This window comes from Armigeres subalbatus, chromosome 2, assembly GCF_024139115.2.
Source record: "Armigeres subalbatus isolate Guangzhou_Male chromosome 2, GZ_Asu_2, whole genome shotgun sequence".
Lineage (NCBI taxonomy): Eukaryota > Metazoa > Arthropoda > Insecta > Diptera > Culicidae > Armigeres > Armigeres subalbatus.
This window is the reverse complement of record NC_085140.1, coordinates 366383872-366407987: the sequence shown is the minus strand read 5'-3', so window position 1 is coordinate 366407987 and position 24116 is coordinate 366383872. Positions and strand designations below refer to the sequence as shown.

At 40.4% G+C, this 24116-nt stretch overlaps 1 protein-coding gene across 4 annotated transcripts in view; it reads left to right on the top strand.

Annotated features, from left to right (window-relative positions):
• LOC134213030 (prohormone-3) overlaps window positions 1-24116 on the top strand; it is a 138790-nt gene that overhangs the window by 95347 nt on the left and 19327 nt on the right. For 2 of the 4 annotated variants that reach the window (XM_062691499.1, XM_062691500.1), the window contains exon 3: window positions 1204-1351. In XM_062691499.1, the coding sequence (XP_062547483.1) occupies window positions 1204-1351 (148 nt within the window). The remainder of the gene's footprint in view (window positions 1-1203; window positions 1352-24116) is intronic. The other 2 variants (XM_062691502.1, XM_062691501.1) reach the window with 1 other exon arrangement.

Sequence of the window (24116 nt, the reverse complement as noted above, 5' to 3'; positions counted from 1 at the left end):
CAGGTACTCTGCGAAAGCACTGATGACGATAAGACACTGGACATGCAGCTCAAACACTAGTAACAGCTGCCCAAACTATGCCATCCAAATCTTCATAGGGTTTATAGGCACGCTCAGGTTGGCCAGGAGAAGGGCTTCAGAACATCTATTGGAAAGTTCAGCGGCTTTTAGTTGACGAACAAGAACAGCCCAACAGATTACGCTGATTTCAAGTACCTGGCCAATGGCAGCCTCTAGTTTCAGCATGGCCTTCCGTATCGGTACACCAGAGCCGAAAAAATAGTGCACCTAAAATGAATCACAAAAAAAACAAAAGCTATGTATAGAAAACTTCACAAAACGTCACTTTACTTGCGGAATAATGCATCAGTGCATTATTCCGCAAGAGAAGATGCCAGTCTGTGTTTTCTCGATTGCCACGCGCCTGCTATTGCAGAATTATTCGTTTTCCTTGTCAGCTCCGTACTGTGCAAGGAATTTAAGCAGCAGAATCATTCCTTGACCGCTACTTGTCCTATCTATTTGCACAGTACTTTAGAAGTCCATACCACCCTTAAGGTGTGATACTTTTCGGAAAAGCCCCACTTTATTTACCCCGGGCTCAGTGGTAATGAATCGCTTCAGGTGCGGTTGAAGCTGAATGTGACTGCGTATATGCAGAAATTAAAAACACCCTTGTGGGAACGCATGTTTTTTTTATAGACCAGACATCCGTAAAAATAAAAACTGGAATTCAGCGAAGCAACACAACATCGGTTGAAAGTATTTTTGAAAATTTTCTTTAAAACAATACAAAACTTTATAAAAGTACGGGTCTATTTCTTTTTGAATTTCGAAACGATTTGAAATTTCGATGGCTTTGGGTGTTGAAGGATACAAATTCAAAACATGGTCCAAGTACGATTTTTGCTTCAGGTGCAAATGAAGTTTATGATTTTATATTTACTATTCAAGACTGTTAACTAGCTCTTAAACAAATTATTCACGTGGGTGACAAACTCTAAGAGGGTTAACTAACAGCATTCGCTTTCCTTCGTTTTTGAAGTGATTCTCTATCAAACAATCCAAAACCAATTTGGCCTACCGATCCGTACATTATTTGACACGGATTGTGGTGAGCCGGAAGCCCATTAAATCAAATTACTCTGAAAGGCTTATGTCTGCAGAATGCTCATGCTACCCATCTTCTCCTTCCCATTGCAGAATGAAATCCTAGACGAAGACCAGCAGAGCCAGCGTGTCGAAGACGATGGCTGCTACGGAAGAGCGTGCTACTCCAACGAAAACTGCTGTCCCGGGCTCGTTTGTGTGAATGTTGACGGAGGTGAGCTCGCTCCCTACATTTCCAAATGCAAGTGAAACCATCATTCTATTACCTTACTATACTTACAAGAACAACAAATATTATACCACTTCACCACACCGAGCTAAAACACCGGTTCCATCACGAGCAGACCGCTTGGCGCTTACATTCCCACAGATTGTATCTACAGTACCACTTACCCACACACACGGCTCAGCACATGTACACTCGGTAGAACACCACCGGCACTCAATTTGGCAATAATTTGGCACAGCTACAAGAAGAAGCTCGATGTTTCGTGCTGCACACATTCACTTCTGGAAATTCACTGCCCCCCCCCCTTCCCACACCGCCGCCCGTTCGCAAGAGAAAATGTTTCCTTTTAGTTTCCATTTGTCACTGTAGCATTCAACAACACACGCTAGCAATTATGTGGAAACGCATGGTAATCAGTAGAATAGATGTTTAAGTTAAAATGGTCCATTGAATTGAAATTCCTATTTTCAATAGATTACTGTGTTCACTGTCTGTGTTGTGGTTGGTTTTTAAACATGAATACCGCCCCAGCCTCAGGCTGATAGTACTTTTATCACCACATAAGGTGTCGTACAGCTTGAAAAAATATTCCAAAACAAATATGAGCCAGTCTAGAATGGACATGTATTAACAATGCTGGCACAATTCTCGCTGGGCGTGAATTTATTCAATACAGGGCAGGAGAGATTCGCCTACAATGAATCCGTGGGAGCTATTGAAACAGCAACTTGATTTTCAGTGCTGATGTCTAATATAATTTATTCGTAAGCTTTCTAGTCTTATCAAAAAGACAAACTTGCAACATTTTGCCAGACTGTTTAAGAATTTATTGTATTAGTTTGCATAAGACACAACTTAAATGGCATTAAAAATCATAAAACTGACTGTGTGCAGGGTCAATTCAGCCCATGTTGTAAATTATCCATCTACATATTAATACGATTTGGTGCTTTTCGCTATCCTCCCCTGCGGCTTATCGCACCATAATAACAACAGGCATAGAAGCAATGGATGAGTACCCTACTGTTTCAGACTTGGATCAGATAGGACACTCAATGTTTCGGAACAGCATAATCAGGAGATTATTTTATCCGTCTACGTTGTTGCGTTCCGATGTTTCATCCACCCTTTCCTGTCCTTCCCAGGATTGGCATTATTATGTATAAATTGTACAAGTAAAACGGTTCCCGCCTTTTCTTTGTATTTTTGTTGGAGTGTTTCCTCGCACAGATAGTTTCCGCACCGGAACAACTCTTAGCACAGAGAACAGACATTCATTTCAAGATTGACAGATGAGATATATGAGAAATTTCTCAGATATGGTCCAATGTTAGAAGGACCAGGACCAGGGAGGGAATTCCCTTAAAGGAAACTAATTTCCCATCAACGATATTCACACCTTTCGTGAATGTTTTCATTCACTTTTCTTTGGCAAGCAAAATGCATCATTATCCCTAGATGGATAAATTTATTTCAGACCGCCGACTCAAAAGCGTGCTCATGTTCAATGTTTGCTTCGACCGGGTTGTGGAATAAAGATGAAAAGGGGTGAAATGTTCTAAGGATGCTGTTTGCAGCTGAAAAACGAAACAACGAGGTACGGATACGATTTTTTGTGCCGCTAAAGAAAAGAGAAAAGAGGATAATTATGATAAAGTTTATTGCTCTCAGCAAGATTCATTAAGGTACTTCAAACGAGTTGGATAATCTAAAACATCACTTGGAGAAATTAACCGGTGTTTTTGTTGTGGGTTGAAAGCGAAGCGTTTTGAAAATATAAAATTCCGTATAGCGAACGTCGTTCAACATTTTCCGATTACTTGTACTTTGAACTGCCCCGGAACGTGTAAATTCATATCCTTTGAAGTGTTTGGAAAAAACTCAAAATCATTAAACTCATGGATGATTCTAATCAAGGATGAGACCAGAAACTCATACACGGTTTTGATGATCCGTTTGAATCCTGAAAATCTCCATTTCTAGAAACAGCTTCACACTGCGGTCTCTGTTTGTCTTTGGTGATTTCTGGATTTTGTATTTATTAAAACATCGAGTTCACCACACAAAAGATCCACAAAAATCGAAGAAAATTTGGCAGGTTTTAGGAGTGTCGGAATTAAGGTGGATTGAGAAATTTATAAAAGCAAAGCGACTGAACAAGCAAGATAAGATGATCGGACCAGCTATCAATAACTCAAAGACGATGTACATGGCAGGAAAAAGGACATTATTAGTCACTTACCACAAGTTTGTATCGATGATGACGAAGTCGAAGTGCTTGGTGAAGTGTTTGAAACTAATATGTGATGCCTGTTAAGTATGTACTGCACAATGTGATGTCTGTAGATGTGTGTATGCGGGGGGCAGCAGGGACAGCATGGACCATGTCCAAGGGCTTGACGACCCCTCCCCAGCTGTCTGCGAGTCAGGGAGAACTGCCTAGGGCGTGGTGGGATTTAGCAGTGGGCTCTGCTAAAATCCCTCCCAAAAAACCACAAGTGCCCGTAAGCGGACTCTATCAAAGCGACTGTGTGCCGCTTCAAAAGCACAAGCCCAGGGAGTGCCAATTGGCATGTGGAGTGTCCCTACTTCGGTAGGGTAGTGCGTGAGCTGCTTCGGCAGGGAGTGAGTGATCTGTTTGTGCTGAGGCAGCGCGTCACCGCTATTGTCACCTCGAAGCGCAGCAGAAGTCTGAGTATGGACTGCACATGCTAAGGTAAGAGTGTCGTAGCGTAGTATCGTTGATTGGTCCCTACATACCGCTATCGACACCTCGAGGCATGGCAGTGGAGTGTTAGAGTGAGTTGGGGAGTATCCCTACTTCGGTAGGGTAGCGCGTGAGCTGCTTCGGCAGGGAGTGAGTGATCTGGTTGTGCTGAGGCAGCGTGTCGCCGCTATTGTCACCTCGAAGCGCAGCAGAAGTCTGAGTATGGACTGCACATGCTGAGGTAGGGGTCGAGGTATCCCATCGACACCTCGAGGCATTGCAGTGGAGTGTTAGAGTGAGCACCCGAAAAAGGGTCACATGGAGCGAATGGTCTTTGGAGAAGCTGCTTCGGCGGCAGGGTAGCAGTGGGTTGTACCCACACACCTACAGTTGTGCACATGTGGTGCATGGGGAGTGTCCCTGCTTTGGCAGGGTAGCGCGTGGTCTGCTTCGGCAGTGGTGTGATTGATCTGCTCGTGCTGAGGCAGGAGTGTCGTAGCGTAATATCTGTAGGCCCAGGCAGTTACCGCTATTGACACCTCGAGGCATGGCAGCGGAGCGCCCGGGAGAGCATCCAAGTAAGGCTCAAATGGAGTGAATGGTGTGCGAGCACCCAAGTCAGTCTCGCGTGGGACGAGTGCCTGTGTGAGCGATAATGAGCGAGTACGCTTAGTACTGCCATCCCCCCAGAAGTAGTACTGCGAGGTAGTTCCTGGGGGAAACGATGGTGGAGCCCAAGGGAGTTTAGTCGGTATTACCGGTATGGTCGAGTCCGACACTCCAGTACACTTCCGTATGGTAGTTTGGCAACTACAATGCACGTGTACTGGGTTAGTGTGTAAATGCATTCCCCCTTATAAAAAAAAAAAAAAAAAAAAAAGATGTGTGTATGCGTGTTTTTTTATAAAGGGATGAAGGCAAATCTGCAAACAGACACATGAAATTATCACTCAGGGAATGGAGTTGACGGAACGCCGGACCCACTAAACCCACCAAAGCAACATAAGGTTACTTGGGTTACCCTCTCTACTAATACACTGGTTCCCCCAGGAACTGCCTCCCAGCATTACTTCTGGGGGATAGGCAGTACTTAATGCACTCGCTCATTCACGCTCATATATGCACTCATCCCGTATGAGGCTCAATTGGGTGTTCTCTCTAACATACCTTCTGACACTCTCTCTGACGCACCATATGAGTCGTACTTGGGTGATCACCACTAACATACCATGTGAGTCTAACTTGGGTGCTCTCTGCTCACCCTTTACGCATCATGTGAGACTAACTTGAATGCTCACCCTACCACCTGATTCACACTTTAGCACACCAATCTGAGACTGAGCACTGAGCACCCACACAAGCCTGGGACATGGATATATGAAAAAATAAATTTTCGTTCCCTCATATGTTTCAGAAGCCTTTTGGGTCTTACAATGCTTGTGCGAAATTTCAGATCAATCGGTGAAACTATATTTTAGCGCCGGCGATTTTTATTTGCCATAGGATTTACCTTTAAAAAGAAAAAATCCTCAAGATGTCCTATTATTCTCTAACGATAAATCGATCCAACTACATCATAGGAAATTTTACCAGCAAACTTTCATTGAAACACCACAAAGTGATTCGACGCTCGTGAAAAATGTTATTTACATAAAACTAATTGCTGTATGAACTCAAGGCTCATTGCATTTTCTGTTCCAGCATCACTGCCGTCTGCTCTGCCCATGTTTTCATAGTTGACGTATCAACCATTTGAAATTTTAGCGAATTTGACTTATTATTACTTATTTACTTATTATTACACATTTTCTAGGGAAATTCAACCGCAGGAACATCGATAAGTTGCTTGCTCAAAACCTTATATAAGTGCTTACGGGTTGAACGTTTTTGAATTTGCGATGTTTGTCCCTAAATTATTCGAAATACATGCGAAAGTGCAATGGTTGTTACGTCAACTATGAAGTCATGGGCAGTGCTGCTTGCTGTTTGCACGAGGTACCACTTTGCTTAGAGGATTCGCTTGGCATGAATGAAAAGCGGGTTACTAGGGATACGTTTATTGGCCTTGCTTTTTGAGTTTTCGTCCTTCTTGGTAGGTAGAAGAAATTCAACCAAATTTCAATGAAAGTGTGATTAACAAAAAGAGGCATGTAACGCACACTTTCCACACAAAAGGCAACGAAGCGACTATAGATACGAGGTATAGGTTGGGGCCTCTGATTCTCTACGTCAATAGTTCGAAGCTGGTCTAAGCGTTAATTTTTTTTCGATACTGGTATTCTTTAGGAAATTCTTTATATTTTCATATTCTAACTTTCGAGAAGCTTTCTAGTTTTTTTATCTTTCGTTTATTTGGAAGGATCATTTGCCGTGAAGCGTTACGGAGCCGAAATCAAGTTTAACAATACATTTCTACATAGTCTCGCGGTTTAGTCGAGGTTAGGGAAAACAATAATACAGTAGGAAAGGACAAGATTTCAGGGTGCTTAAGTAATTACGATGCTGCTGTTCACAAAGTTGACATTCCTCGCATTTTTACATCTGTAACGGGACAAAAAAAAGCTTACTAGTATACAGTCAAACCTCCATGAGTCGATGTTCTATGACTCGATATCGACTCATGGAAGCAAAATATCCCATATTAAAAAATATTTTCTGGGTTACTGTGATGGTCCCTCAAACAGATTTCCAAAGATTTCCTATTCCACACGTCGATATTTCCATGAGTCGATGGTCCCTTCAATATCGACTCATGGAGGTTTGACTGTATCTAAAAGACTGACATATGATTCTTGTGATACTGATTTCAGAAGAGAATAATTTAATGAAGTTGCTTTGGTTCTTTGATATTCGATTGATATGACAAAAATTCAAATCAAAGACTTGAACTATAAATAATTTTCTATTTTTCAAAATGTATTCCTTTGACTTTCATACAAACTATTCTGTCGGCCGTGTATTTTTTTAATTATGAAGTGATGATTTATTTATTTAGTTTACATCTAAACAGTAGGGGAGGAGGTTCGGTTGTGGGCACCCTTTTGTGTTTGGTCCATAACTTTGGCTCTGGTTGATCTTATGTCGACATTTGCATAGCAATCGAAAGCTAAACTTATAACCTTACTACTAGCAAAGAAATTAATATGATTTCATCGATTTAAAAAAATATTGACAGTTTAGAAAATTTGACATTTTTGGACATTTTCATTTCGTGGTTCGGTTGTGGGCACCCTTGAAAACTTAGCTAAAAATAAAGAAGCATGAATAAAAACCACCCAGATTTAAAGACAAGGAATACTTTATTCATTCTAAAAGCCAGGTGACACTAAAAATCTCAAATCAATTCACCTAGCAGTGATGATGCCTCCTCAAGTGCATTAAGGAGGATGTTGAAAAAAATCACATAAGAAAGGTCTAAAACAGCACTTGAGGCAAATGGGTTTTAATTTTTCATTGATTTACGTTTTATTGGTATGCATCATAGTCAAAAAAAAAATCCTGATTAATCACCCTAGCGGCAATAGTGCCTCTCTCGTTCATTTCAAAAAATAATATTTTGGCCATAAATTTTGATCCCATAGTCCGATCTGACCAATTTTCAATAGGAAACAATAGGAAAGCATTCCCGTCGAATGCAACTTGTTGCAAAGCAAATCGGTCAACGCTTTGTTCCAAAAAGTGTGTATAATGACTAGACATGCCCAAAGAACAAAAATATTGAATAAACTCATTATTTCGAACAATTATGTCAAACTAATTATAAAAACTGCCTTAAAACGTTAATAAAAATAAGTTAAGAGACAAGTAAAACGATATTGAATGATTTATCAATAAAATGAGGGTGCCCATAACCGAACCAATAAAGGTGCCCACAACCGAATTTCGCAGCCTTTTTGGAACGAGAAGAAAAAAAATTCGCGCTAAAATTTTAATGGCAATCGGCCTCAAAATAGATTAAATTTACTGTGTAAATACGCATTAGAACTCACTTTTTGAATTAAATCCATAAACATGTCATAAACACTTTGAAAAAGGCCAAACAAAACTTTTGATATTGAGCACAAAACATCATGCTGTTATAGCAAACAAATGACGGTTGTCAGAATGACAGCATCTCTTATCTGTCAAAAGATACATAGGGGTGCCCATAACCGAACGGTGCCCACAACCGAACCTCCTCCCCTAAATGATGTTGATAGTTAATAGTTATATTTTAAAATCATGAACTACGGTAAAAATAGTTTTTAATATCACCGTTGATGTTTTACACGAATATTTTGAGTTCATATGTAGGAATGTGACATAAAATAGATTAATAAATATTAGAGTGGGGCGTCATGGTCATTTTTTCAATTCAATGGTTTTTCGAAGCCATTCTGGGTCCTGAACAACTGTGCAGAATTTGGAACCGATTGGTTGCTTCCTCGCTTTCCGCATCGCGTTTGAAGTTTGTATGGAAATTAGTATGGGAGAACGTATATTTTTGCATTTGTACTACTAGAGGTTTCAGTTCATCGTAAACCAAGTGGTACATTGCGTTAAAGTATAAACCAAAGGATGCCGAAAAACAGCACTGCCGAACTACGTAGACCAATAATTTAACTGAGTGTTATCTCAAAATAATTGATCTTACAGGGCTTTAGAGCTAATGGGAGCTATCCGGAATCATTTCACAAAGGAAAAAATCCGACAAGAAGGAAGATGGGTTTTGCCCTTCGATAACCATAGGTCGCCCGGTAGTGCTGGCAGAAACATTGATTTCTTGCATATGGTTTGAACAATCAATTTTCGAAACATAATAACATTTTTTGTAGACCTTCCAGCTATGTACCTTCTTCGGCAAAGTCTTTTGGCATCTTTCAGACTATATGCTAACGTATTGAGTCACGTGATTGATCGTAAATTGAAGCCGCTAATAGCAAAAATGTAAAAAAGTACGTTTTCCCATTCTAATCTCCATGTAAATTTGAAACGCGATGCGGCATGCGAGGTCACAACCAATCGAGCCCATATTTTGCACAGTTGATTGGGGTCCCAATACGATTCAGAAAAACCTTGATGTCACTTGATCGGACGAAATTTGCGTTTTTCCATGCAACTGCGCCCCACTCTAATAAATATGCTTTAAATCAAAATTAAAAAAAACTTATTTATTAATATACTTGAGACAAAATAGCCAAACAACCTTTCAAATTCATTTTAAGTGCTTTCAAGTTATTTCCTATGGGAAAATATATTATCTATTTCTATAAGATCGTTATAATTTAATTTTTTAGTTTATTTATTTATTCATTCTTATCCATCAACAGGCATTAAATAGCCCCAATGATGTTGGTAATAGTTGCAGAATTATATAATTGATTTCTTTGCTAAATTTGTTTAATTGAATATCCATGATGTGACGTTGATTTAAAATTGGATGTTAATTTTGATGTGAAAATCATCTCTCATACAATCTAGATTTTTTCTATAATCTGTATTAAAGAGATTTATCAAAGAGAACTCGAGGTGAAACAAATCTAGGAATCTCCTAAACTATTTCACAATTTAGAAAATACACAACTTTACAAAAAGTGTCTCTAACCCGGTAGTCTTCGTTTTGAATCATCGGCAATTAAGTATCAACGCAGCAGAGTAAGTTCATTAAATTATTCTCTTCTGAAATAAGAATCAGAAGTACACAGCAAATAGTGAATTGTAAAATTGCAGCTAATTCCATAAAACGAATTAACATTTGATATTCAATTCAATTTGGCTGAGTTTTACAAGCAGGCACAGTTTGAATTCACTTTAAAGGAACAATCAGATCGATTAGATATTGCGTTTATTCGCATGCTCCAATATCGGTGTATCTTATCTAAATCTTTTAGAAATACTGGAAATCTTCTCGAAAGCTAGAATTTGGTAATATAAAGAATTTCAAAAAAATTACCTGTGCCAAATAAAATTCCGTTCAGACCAGCTTCGAACTATAGACGTCGCGATTCAGAGGCCCCAACTAATACATCGCATCTACCGTTTTGCTTCGAATTGCCGGATGCTTCGAAAGCCGTACACTTCAATTGTTATTCGACTCTATTTACCATCTCAACAAGTATTTCTTGGGTTATCAATGCAGGGAACGATTCTTGGACTTGAAACCATTTTAACAGATGTAAGTAAAAAAAAAAAAGTGATCCGTGATCTGCGATCAAAACTTGAAAATTAGAGGTGAAAGTTGAAAGCATGTCATAATCAACGGTGAATTTCGTTTTCCTTGAATGCAGTTTAAGACTCAACATTAGAGAAACTAAGCTCATATTTTCTATATTCTATCATTTGCAAGGGGTATTAGTAATTCATTAACATAATGTGATAGCACTCTTTGTCATGAATTGGAGAAATCGCTTGGGAATTCATAGCTTTATAATTTTGATTACATTTTCTGTATGTCCGGACTTCGAGGCAAATTTTTACAATTGCTTCAATTGCCGGACATGCTGAAATGATGTTAAATAACTTTTTATCAGTTAAGTTAACAAGTTAACAAGCAATCATAGTTACAATTTCATTAGATTTTAGTTGCTACACCCCAGAAGGAACATTGCTTGCTTTCAGCTTATCGATATTTACTTATACACATATTGTAAATGGTATCACTTTATTAATTGTACACAAGTAGCAAAACATGCCTTCAGTTTCTAGTGAAAGGTTGTCTTCAAATGTAGATTTTTAACCATTTTTAACAAGATTGTATAAAAAGACACGTTGTGAACGACTCCCGTCAAATAAAAAAAAACTCAACATTTCATTCATTATTCATTATTATACATTCATTATTTCAATCGCTCCTTTCAATCCTTGATTTCTAAAAGCAAACTAAAACGGGTTTCAAAAGACACATAAATACAACTAATTGCAGCTTACCCACGTTGAACTTGAGAGGATTGAGATTGAAGAAAACATTTCATTACCCACAGACACGTCAAATGTCAAAGAAGCATCCTACCTTGAAAGGGGAGAGGGGGGAGATTGTATGAAATTATTAGATTCCCAATGTTGTATATTGCAGTTAAATGTTCCCTTGGTTTCAAATGCTGTGTTTTGGTAGTCCTGGTCGATCTCGGAGCAGAAACTTCGGATGGTACACATAACCGGGGGATGCCAGATTTCCATACAAATGTATATAGAAACCTTACTTTACGGATTTATATTAATCGAGAAATATGAATGCTATATCATAGTTGTCTTTGAACGGATCAAATTGGCTATTTGAGAATCAATATAGCCCAACTTGAAGTGTCCGGAAATTCGAAGCATATTTGTCCGGTACTTGAAGCATCCCTTATACTGTGTCCGGATTTCGAAGCAAGTGATGTTCAATGTTTTCGATTACATTAGCTATTTTGTGCATACAAAATGTCATTTTCACTACACTACAGCAAATTTGATAAATTAATCTTAACAGGGTGTGCTATCACTCAGTGTGAAGTACTGAATTCCGTTTTGAAATATTGAACTAAAAATTCAGCAGTGCTTAGGTGTCCGGACTTCGAGTCAAAACGGTATTATGGCTTCGTTGCATGATGTGTAAAAGTGTTCGTTACATGCTTCTTTTTCTTAATCACACCTTCATTGAAATTTGGTTGAATTTCTTCTACCTAGAAGGACGAAGACTCAAACAGCAAGGCCAATAAACGTATCCCTAGTAACCCGCTTTTCATTCATGCTAAGCGAATCCTCCACGCAATATGGTTCCTCGTGCAAACAACAGAAAGCAGCAGACGGCAGTGATGCTGGAACAAAAAGTACAATGAGCCTTGCGTTAATACAGCAATTAGTTTTATGTAAATAAAAATTTTCACGAGCGTCGGATCACTTTGCGGTCTTCCAATGAAAGTTTGCTGGTATTTTTTTCCTTTATTTATGTGAATTTTTAAATATTAAGTTCTTCACTCGTCGAGAATACCAAGGCCAGGGGCACTTGGTAGGGGAAGGGCGGGATTGCCACCCTCAGGTCCAATCGTGGGACCTTCCATTAACCAATTTTTATACAAATAGACTTAATATATGAACATTTTAAAACTTAATACTAACACTTAAAAATTTGAATGGTTAATGACTAAAAATCGACGACGAAAAGGAAACTATGGAGTCACATAACAAACGATAAGGTTTAAACATCCGACTACAGGAAAGTCCGGATAATCCTAAGTAGTAATGATATAGGTCCAGGTGACGTTGGGTGCGCTGCTCTCCGGAGATAATTGAAACGGCTTGTGGCAGAAGACGTACCCCAATTGTTGCGGTCAAGCCTCTTATTCCCTCTGGTCTTCCAAATTCAGAACGGAAATTAAATTCGAAAATTCCAATATATCCGACCATAGTAACAAGTATACAGAACGTCGGGAAATAAATCAAACAACATCAGAACGCTGGATAACAGCCTCAGAGCACTGAGAATTGTTGAAAGCAGCATATTCGTTCTTGCATTGCTTGTTTAAATCGGAGGTTAATGTTGCGAGGACTTAGAACCCGGGTTTGGGTTCCCGGACTGACCGGTCACTGGAGGGGTGGGGACTTATAGCCTTGGAATAACCAAGGAATGCCCGAAAGCCTCGAGTTGTGGAAATTTGCTCCCAAGATTGAACTCGGGATGGGACCAGTGGAGCCATTAAATTAGTTTGTATAGGCCCCCATCTTTTAAGAAAGATATGAGGGCGGCGGTGCTTGCAGCGTCGTCGGATAGTCATCCCTAATGCTAACAGGTATCCGTAGGTATCCCTGAGAGCCTGATATTTGGGGCATCGACAGACATAGTGTTCGACGGAGTTGTGAACATCACGGACGCCGCAGGTTGTATGACAAGGGCTCCCGTCGAAGCTATGCGAGAGCCGTGTGTGTCCGGTTCGGAGTCGGGAGATGATTTGCTGTTCTTTGAGGTTGGATAGGTCTGTCCATGCCGATTAATTTTCCGAAGGTATCCGGAAGTTGTGGCAATCCAGGAAATTTCCCAGTTTTTTCGTACAGCTTTCTTATCCAGGTTTTTTCATCACCTAACAGGACGGATGACCTAAAACGCTGGCCCTGATATCCGTCTCCGGCAAGGAGATCTGTAGTGATATTTCCAGGCACTCCGCAGTGCCCCGGAATTCAAGCGAAGGTCGTGTTCGGGAGCATGTTCGCTAAGCTACTTTGGATCCAGGGGTGCTTAGGCTCGTCGCTCTGGAGTGCGGAAATGACGCTGGCAGAGTCGGACAGGACGAGGATGAGTTTGCTTGGCGGCAATGAAAGCCGCGGCTGATTCGGCGGAAAAGATGGTGCACATTTCCGGAAGACTGTTTGACACAGTGAAGCCGGTCCCGGTGACCCCAATGCCGACTCCACGGCCCGAAACCGACCCATCCGTAAACCTGTGTTCGTGTTTGGGGAGATCTCTGTTAAGGATCTCGGCTACCGACCTTCTAAGAGCCATTAAACTGTCACTACTGCGGAAGTTGCAAGCTATGGAGCTATTTAGAGTGGCTGTTGGGGGTGCCAGCTCCTCGCTCCATGCCAGTGAACTCGCGCCACTAGAGGGAGACCAACACCGGCCATCGTAGACAGAATCCGTTCCCCTTCAGTGAGGAGAGGGATTCTATGTTCTCCGGAGGTGGCTGCGGTGAAAGAGGTGGCTTTGCGGCAGATGGCCGCCAGCGCACGGTGGCAAAAAGGCAAGATGCCTGCCTCGGTACAGGCAGACTCGGCTGGTGTTGAGGGTAACAGTCCTGAGGCGGCACGAACGTAGCATTTAAAATTCGATTACAGAGTTTCGACGAGGTTACGGTGGGCAGTACACGTCATTCTCAGGCCTTAGAATAGGCAACTATCAATGATAGCCTCCCCGATCTTTAACCGGAGCCTCCTGTTGTTGATTCGATGAGGCAGACAAGGTCTGAACCAGGTTGACTCTGGTCCGACAACTTGCTTTGATTTCGCGGAAGTGCAGGGAGGAACGAGAGGCTCCTGTCAATGAAGACTCCGAGAACTTTCACGAATTTTTTGTTGGGGATGCGCTGATCACCCAGCAAGGCTCGGTCCGGACGGTTGATGTCTCCATCTGCAGACGTGTCCTCTCACACATTTGCTGGCTGTCATAGTAAAACCTACTGAGTTAGCCCAACGAAGGACGGCATTCGCCGCGGATTGTACCTTGATCCGTGTGCGACCGGGCGTGTCGCCAGCGACAACCAGAAGAATGTCGTTTGCATATAAATAGATATATATGTTGGCGGGGAGAGAACGAAACACCCGTTCATAGCCACGAGAAATAACGGGACGGCTAGAACGGATCCCTGTGGAACTCCTGTTTCCTCCGGAAGGTCCTCGAGCTTTGATTACCAATCAAAACTTGAAAAAGAGCGCCCTGTGAGAAAATTCTGGACAAAAGCAAAGGATGTTGCCGGAAAATCCCCACTCTTTTAACTACTGGAGGACGTAGGGGGTCCAAGTCCTGTTGAAGGCCTTGGAGATATCCAAGGAAACTAGATCCGCGTGCTTGCCGTCATTGTAGGCGTTCTGTAGTACATCTCCCAGGTATGCGAAGTATGTTCCCGTGCCGTATCCCGGGCGAAACGCGTGTTGGCGGAAGCCGAACCTTCCATCGGCTTCTAATTTGTCCCTCAGACGACGATTCACTAGTTTGCGGGTAAAATTTCCTATGATGTAGTTGGATCGATTTATCGTTAAAGAATAATGGGACACCTTAAGGATTTTTTCTTTGTAAAGGTAAATTTCCCCATAGTAAATCCTATGGAAAATTAAAATCGCCGGCGCTAAAATATAGTTTCACCGATTGATCTGAAATTTCGCACAAGCATTATAGGACCCGAGAGGCGTGCAAAAACCATGCAGGAAGTGAAAATAAAATTTTGACCCACCCTAGTGCTCACTCTAGCACACCCTGCCACTCCTCCTGCCACACCATGTGGGACTTACTTAGGCTCACTTCTGATATGCCATGCGAGGCTGACTTCCCGAGTAGCGGGTGCTCGCCCTGAACACATCATGTAAGTCTGACTTGGGTGCTCACTGCACTAAAAATTCAGCAGTGCTTAGGTGTCCGGACTTCGAGTCAAAACGGTATTATGGCTTCAGGTGATGTAAAAGGTTCGTTACATCTTCTTTTGTTAATCACACCTTCATTGAAATTTGGTTGAATTTCTTCTACCTAGAAGGACGAAGACTCAAACAGCAAGGCCAATAAACGTATCCTAGTAACCCGCTTTTCATTCATGCTAAGCGAATCCTCCGCAAAATGGGTTCCTCGTGCAAACAACAGAAAGCAGCAGACAGGTGATGCTGAACAAAAGTACAATGAGCCTTGCGTTAATACAGCAAATAGTTTTATGTAAATAAAATTTTCACGAGCGTTTAGTGTATAGTGCCAACTTGAAGTGTCCGGAAATTCGAAGCATAATTGTCCGGTACTTGAAGCATCCACGGTGTGTCTGTGACCATTATTAACGAAAAAAAAGTCCATCCATTCTGAACTCGCCTTTCGAAAGATATAATATCCAGGCGTCTGCTATGAAAATTTCAAAATCTTTCATCTAGGGAATCGAAAGTTATAGCAGTTACAAATTTAATGATTTTTGCGTTCGATATCTCACTAATATGCAACCATATATACCGTGAATTTCCTCCTGATTACATCCAAATAAATTATCATCAAATATGCAATTTGCAACCTCAATCAACTATAACCTAAAACCTATTCTTTGAATAATAGAAAAAATAGCAAAGGATGTTAGAGATAACATTGTACAAATATCGATGGCAAAATAGACAATACAACCAAAATACAGTATTCAAATTACAGAATTATTGCACTTCAATCTCCTAATCATACCAAAGTTTGAATATTGTCTATGACAGACAAGTAACTACACTCTGTATGATGATTCTGCTTTTATTAAATATGATAATAGTTGGTAACATAGAATATCGCGCTGAAACAATGTTGTCTTTCATGGGTACTGGGTAGTTAGTAAGACTAGTAACTTACATTTAAACAACAGAGTGCATCATTTGTTGTCAGTTATACAACCATCATCCAGTTCGATTCAAGCAGTGGTACGAAAACGAGTTCCATTTGAAAAAAAATGGGAAAGGCTAGATCACACGACTAAAACCGCCTTTTCCGAGAACGGTAGACGGAAAAAGCACATATGCACCACTTTGGAACGTCTCAACAATTTAACTGTATTTGCTGAAAAGCGATGCATTTACTTCATAAAATAATGCATTTACAACATAAATTAATTTACAATGTTATGAAAACTTATATGTGAATATGTACATTTTGTGGAAGATAATGAATTGAAAATGTATTGGAGGTAACCACTTTCCCTTCGGTAGGAATCGAACCCACGACCCTGCAGAACGCTAGACTAGTGCTTTAACCAACTCAGCTACGAAGGACCTCCATCGGCCACCGCACCCTAGCGCCGCCTGAATGAGCTCGAGATTCCTAAATTGGACGCATCGTCAAGTCACTCGTCATCCATTTGTCAAGCCAACACTTCTATATGTGTATAGAAGTCCACATTAGAGGAGCGTGAGTATTTAGTCTGTTGACTTGTAGAACAGCCTTCAGTGTCTCGACTTGAGACGAGTCAAGTACGAGACACTGAAGAAGAACATACAGTTGAGGTCGAAATACGATATGTAATATGAATTGGTGGAATTAAATGGAATTGTAATAAAATCGTCTCATGACAGTGAAATATTTCTTAAATAGTTTCAGTCTTTTGAAATCTCTCATTTTCTTACCTGGCTTCATGGAAATGCGATGGTTTCCATCTTCTAGTCGGATACTAGTATTCCCTGTGTCAGTTAATTTATGTAGTAAATGCATTATTTTATGAAGTAAATGTATCGTAGTTCAGCAAGTCAGTTAAATTGTTGAGACGTTCCGAAGTGGTGCATATATGCTTTTTCCGTCTACCGTTCTCGGAAAAGGCGGTTTTAGTCGTGTGATCTAGCCTTTCCCATTTTTTTTCCAAATGGAACTCGTTTTCGTACCACTGCTTGAATCGAACTGGATGATGGTTGTATAACTGACAACAAATGATGCACACTGTTGTTTAAATGTTAGTTACTAGTCTTACTAACTACCCAGTACCCATGAAAGACAACATTGTTTCAGCGCGATATTCTATGTTACCAACTATTATCATATTTAATAAAAGCAGAATCATCATACAGAGTGTAGTTACTTGTCTGTCATAGACAATATTCAAACTTTGGTATGATTAGGAGATTGAAGTGCAATAATTCTGTAATTTGAATACTGTATTTTGGTTGTATTGTCTATTTTGCCATCGATATTTGTACAATGTTATCTCTAACATCCTTTGCTATTTTTTTTCTATTATTCAAAGAATAGGTTTTAGGTTATAGTTGATTGAGGTTGCAAATTGCATATTTGATGATAATTTATTTGGATGTAATCAGGAGGAAATTCACGGTATATATGGTTGCATATTAGTGAGATATCGAACGCAAAAATCATTAAATTTGTAACTGCCATAACTTTCGATTCCCTAGATGAAAGATTTTGAAATTTTCATAGCAGACGCCTGGATATTATATCTTTCGAAAGGCGAGTTCAGAATGGATGGACATTTTTTTCGTTAATAATGGTCACAGACACACCGTGGCATCCCTTATACTGTGTCCGGATTTCGAAGCAAGTGATGTTCAATGTTTTCGATTACATTAGCTATTTCGTGCATACAAAATGTCATTTTCACTACACTACAGCAAATTTGATAAATTAATCTTAACAGGGTGTGCTATCACTCAGTGTGAAGTACTGAATTCCGTTTTGAAATATTGAACTAAAAATTCAGCAGTGCTTAGGTGTCCGGACTTCGAGTCAAAACGGTATTATGGCTTCGTTGCATGATGTGTAAAAAGTGTTCGTTACATGCTTCTTTTTGTTAATCACACCTTCATTGAAATTTGGTTGAATTTCTTCTACCTAGAAGGACGAAGACTCAAACAGCAAGGCCAATAAACGTATCCCTAGTAACCCGCTTTTCATTCATGCTAAGCGAATCCTCCACGCAAAATGGTTCCTCGTGCAAACAACAGAAAGAAGCAGACGGCAGTGATGCTGGAACAAAAAGTACAATGAGCCTTGCGTTAATACAGCAATTAGTTTTATGTAAATAAAATTTTTCACGAGCGTCGGATCAAGAATAATGGGACACCTTGAGGATTTTTTCTTTGTAAAGGTAAATTTCCCCATAGTAAATCCTATGGAAAATTAAAATCGCCGGCGCTAAAATATAGTTTCACCGATTGATCTGAAATTTCGCACAAGCATTATAGGACCCAAGAGGCGTGCAAAAACCATGCAGGAAGTGAAAATAAAATTTTGAGCCACCCTAGTGCTCACTCTAGCACACCCTGCCACACCATGTGGGACTTACTTGGGCTCACTTCTGATATGCCATGCGAGGCTGACTTCCCGAGTAGCGGGTGCTCGCCCTTAACACATCATGTGAGTCTGACTTGGGTGCTCACTGCTCACTCTACTCTCCTGTCGACTCCATACTAACACCTGTGCGCTCACTCTTCTGCCATGCCTCATGGTGGTGACTGCGGTTGCCACCCGCTGCGACACTCTTTCTTCGATATGTGCAAACCTCTCATTCACTTCCCCACGCTCAGCCTGTTTTCGCTCCAACTAACCAATCACAAGTTAGTCGACCTTGTCGACTGCTACTCGGTGCACCAGATTCTATGCAAGCTGCTGGTATTCTGAGTGGTGGTGGTCGAAACTGCGTTCCACTTCTCCACCGCTTGGCACATCCTCTGGATAATGGTATCGGGGATTGTGTCCCGACCGCAAACGGCTAGCATAGCCTTTCATTCAGTACAGTTGTACAGTGGTTAAGATTCAGCTGTGTTACTTGCTTATTCTTATTCTTCTCTCCGATGGGACACGAAGACCCACCCATAACAGGCTTGCTTTTTGCTGGCGTACAAGAGGCACTTTGGTGCCTTATCGCATTTCTGCGCCTTGTGGCCTTCCCCACCACAACGACGACCCATGTGCATACGGTCCGGGCCCTTACAGTTGTAGGACTTGTGTCCCAACTCTATGTACCGATAGCACCTGTCCACTGAAGGCGGCTGGAGTTTGCTCACTGGGAATTTACCAGCCGATCTTCAACTTCCCTCACTCCATTACTTTTTAAATTCCCAACCGGTAACCTAAGGTAGGCTATCTGCGTGCCAAAGGGACCGCCTCTTAGGCGTACAGAGGTCTTCTTGACCTCTGTACCGCACTGGTCTCTGACGGCAGACACGACGTCGTCCGCGTTCGTGACTTCGTCCAGTTGCTTGCACTACTGGAGGGTCACTTCCGCCCCAACGACCTCACCTCGGCGTCGTCACCCAAGACCTCTTGGGCTACTTCTGTCTTCCGCTTTGACCTACTGACCAGCTGCCAGGGATTTTCGGTCCCTTGTGCCGATGGCACAGGCCGGCTGGTACCCTCTTGCGGCCCGGCGACTTGTGCCTGGTTGGTGCCTTTCGCCTTTTTGGGCCGAGAAGTCCGTCCAGACGACGTTTGGCCTTTATGGTCGCACGTCGTTTGGCTTTGCTCTAAACGTCCCTAGTAGCACAATTCAGATAGATTTTGTTCCAGCAACTCCAATGCGACTGGTTTTGGTTGTATATGAGTCACAATGACTGGTATATGGCAAGTGTACTACTCGGGGTGTGTGTGTGTATATGAGTGTATGTGTACAAATTTTGTAGACACACTTTTTGGAACTTAGGATTATCCGGTTTACTCGCAACAAGTTTTCTATTGAAAATTGGCCCGACCGGACATTGCATTTCGGATTTTTTTTTTCTCAAAAATGGTGGCAATGCACTTTAATCAATGCAAAAACATGCAAAATGATCGAAAAATGTGATCTCTTCCCCTAAAGAGCTTTTTTGACCTTTCTAATGTAAATTCAAGATATTCAATTTGCAAAAAAAAACTAACTGCGATGGAGGTTGGTACTCGGATTTCGATGGCTTATCACAAACGGGACGTTTAAGTGGTCTTAAGTTGTGTAGAGGTTATGACGCCTATCTAGAGAGTAGGAGGTTGAGGGTTCGAGTCCCCCGAAGACACGTGGATTCTGAAATGTAGGATCAACGAAAACGTCTATGACACAAACTTCAAAAACTGCATAAAGATTAGACCTCTTCATGTTTTCAAAAAGTATCAAAAATTCAACTGGTCAGCCCAGAATCACAATTCTTATGCTAGAATAAGCCTCCTGTCAAATTTTCAGCTAATTCGGATAAAATTTCCAGGTGGCTCAAGTCAATTTAGTGTTTTTGGGCCATTTTTAATTTTGAAAAAAATCTAACAAGAGATAACTAAACGGAAGCTTTTGATGAGCTCTACAAGTCTTGTGAACAATGCGATTCGTTCCATTCACGTTTTGACCATGTTAAAGTGATTTTCAAGCTTTTAAATGCATTAAAACAAATTCATTCAAAACAATTAATTCAATTCATTAAAACAAAAACATTCCCTTAGAAATCATTGTTCTACAAAGTTCTTGAATTTATTATAAATCAATGTTAATTCATCATATTATTATTTCTCTTTTTCTCTGGACATTTGAGTAATATAATTGCCTATGTGCGATTTACCATTATAAAATTCTTAAAAATCAGAAGCTGGACATTTGTCATAAATTTACACGTTCGGATTTCTTCAAACAAGTTGTTCGAACAAAGAATATAGAAAGTAGACGTTTGCCCGGAATAAGACATCGGTAGATGTTTTTCCTTCTTTAGAAATAGACGTTTGCACAGAATAAGGCGATTTTGGGTTTGATCCCTTTTTCAAAATCAGTCAATGTTTTCAAATAAAATCTGCATTCTTTTAATCAAATGATGAAGAATCAATAAGAAACACAATTATCCTGTTGACCAATATTTGTTTATTCATTATCCGTTATTCATTTATTCATTATAAACTGGCAACTCCGAGCAAGGCTGGGTACATACAAGCCATACACACAAATATATCAAAATCCAGTTTCAAAAAATAACAAAAAAATATATAAATAATAAATTATACGGCATAATTCAACAAAACACACATATTAAGTTTGCCCCCATCTTCATATAGCAAAAAAATGTATTTTTTTACATACTAGCTGTATGATACAGCTAGTACAGATGGGGGCACTAACAACTAAATATGTGTGTTTTGTTGATTAATGCCGTATAATTTATTATTTTTATATTTTTTTGTTATTTTCTGAAATTGGATTTTGATATATTTTCAACTAGTAAAAATCATTCATAATTTTTCATATCTTGTTTTATGACTCGGCAAATACAAAACAAGAGGAGGCATGCTTGTGTTGTTTGTGTTCTCAAAACTTTCGTTGTAGTCATTTGACGCGGTGTGCTAGAGCGGAATAGTTTATGGTTGTTGTCTTTATTCAGTAAAGAAGAGACTACTTGAGTTCTCGACTCAACAATGCTTGTTCTCTCAAATGGCCTTCTGCTAATCTTCAATTTCTATTTATTTCACAAATGAATTTTGTTTTGAAATTATAATATTAATATAAATAAAGAGCGCTCTAATCATTTGTCATAGATTGCATAAAATTCCATCACCAAGCGAAAAATGACTTTATTTACTTTTGCCACTTTCAGTAGCTCTTTGACCTCCCATCGTGGTTTTGCCCATTCAACACGTCTCGTAAGCTTATTTTCTTGTTATCTTTGACGGTTATGGAAGCTCGCATGCAACACACGAATAGGTACCTTCCTACCTACTTCGGGGGCCGCAACTGGCGCTCGCTAAAGAATCACAGACATGAAGCCATTAACTTTATAATATACTCGGGTGCACACCAGAGTGGCACCATTATCGGATACCCAAGTTATTGGGGCTGCACCACAGCTAGTCTGGATCTTGCTCATGCTCATGCACCGAAGATGATGGTGGGATTTTTACCATCAGTCGCCTGTCTCTGGGTGGGAACTGGGAAGTGCTGCGTTTTTATTGTGCACTTTCCGCAACTGATAGTATAGTGTGTGGGGCGTTAGGAGCTTGCGGATACAAGAAAATATGAAACAACAAAATTTAAATCGTTTGATGTCGCTTAGAAAAAAGGAACAAGTATGCGATAGCCAAGCATTGTAGCGATTTTCATGGGTCCTTTTTCCTCATGCAGATCTAGAGCTCATTGACGCAAAACAACTTTAAGCTGGCTGTAACCATGTGGCCGATATTTTCTTTCTGGCACGAATCGTTCGTGTGTGAAAACGTGTGGAGACGCGTGGTACATCATACGTTAGTGATGTGGGATCATTCAACACTCGAAATCATTAGAAGTTTCATCCAGAAGAAAAAAATCTTTTTTTGTTCATACCAATCGTTTCATTCCAAGTTACATTCCATAACATGTCAGTAATCAGCTTGCGGTAAACCTTAGTGGATTTCTAGCTCACTTGTGTAAGGCAAATATAGCTTAAATTAAAAGACATTAGTTTTTACAGCCACAGGGTTACAAACTGAGTCGCAACAATTTTGCCCCTGGACCTTGACGATCAGAACTTTATCGAAATGATTCGCCATCCCCCCCGTATTTAATCTCATTAGGTTGCTTTTGGGGTGGCTCGGTGTACAAGTTTTTTCCGCATTACGCCAACCGTGTAAATGTTCAGCGGAACAACAATAGGTAGCTGGGAAAAGTGAGGTGAAATAACAGCAATTCAAACTCGGCAAAACGGTGATGACGGTGTCGAATATGGTGAGTGCCCGTTGACTTGCTTCAGGCGAAGGCAAACGAATAGGATAGGTGATCGCTTAGTTTTACTTTTTTTATGAATGTTTGTCCTGCGATGTGGTCGGAATAAAATTTTATGACACTGGGTAAACCGTGTGGGTAGTAAAATTGAAATAGTCCAAATTTGTTATGGCAGAGTAAGACAGCCGTGAATAATGAATGCTCTATAAGAAATGGCATTTGCAGGAATGTTTATGTTCTTCAAAACAATAGATTTCGTGCTCTGTCGCAAATACATGGAAAAAAGCTACTCAACGTTTTCACACTTGTACGAAACACCCAACGATATAACGAACGTCGAGTTAAAACGTCCTTACGATCCTAACCTACGATGTGTCACGCGCGTTCACTCACTATCCATACCAGAAAGAGACCAGCGTTGTCCTCTTAGAGCTGTCAGCTAAAAGATGTTTTGCTTCTGTGTGATATCCGGCAACCAAATATTACCACACCTTTTTATGAAACGTGAATGTTATGAATATGTAATAAAATTGATTTTTTGTTATATGAAGATGGGGGCAATAACAACTAAATATGTGTGTTTCGTTGATTAATGCCGTATAATTTTTTTTACATATATTTTTTTTATTTTAGAAATTAGATTTTGATGTATTTTCAGCTAGTAAAAATCATTCATAATTTTTTATATCTTGTTTTATGACTTGAATGCAAATACAAAGCAAGAGGAGGCATGCTTGTGTTGTTTGTGTTCTCAAAACTTTTGTTGTAGTCATTTGACGCGGTGTGATAGAGCGGAATAGTCTACGGTCTTTATTCAGTAAAGAAGAGACTACCATGCAAAGTTCTCGACTCAACAATGCTTGTTCTCTCAAATGGCCCTCTGGTAATCTTCAGTTTCTATTTATTGCATTACTTTCATCTACTCCAGCGGTTCTCAACCTTTTTCTTGAAGGGTACCCCTTCGAACTTTTGCATTATTTGAGGTAAAGGTGGAGGCTTCCGAGCCTCTTGAAAGGAGGCTTCCGAGCCTCTTGAAAGGAGGCTTCCGAGCCTCTTGAAAGGAGGCTTCCGAGCCTCTTGAAAGGAGGCTTTCGAGCCTCTTGAAAGGAGGCTTTCGAGCCTCTTGAAAGGAGGCTTCTGAGCCTCTTGAAAGGAGGCTTCTGAGCCTCTTGAAAGGAGGCTTCTGAGCCTCTTGAAAGGAGGCTTCTGAGCCTCTTGAAAGGAGGCTTCTGAGCCTCTTGAAAGGAGGCTTCCGAGC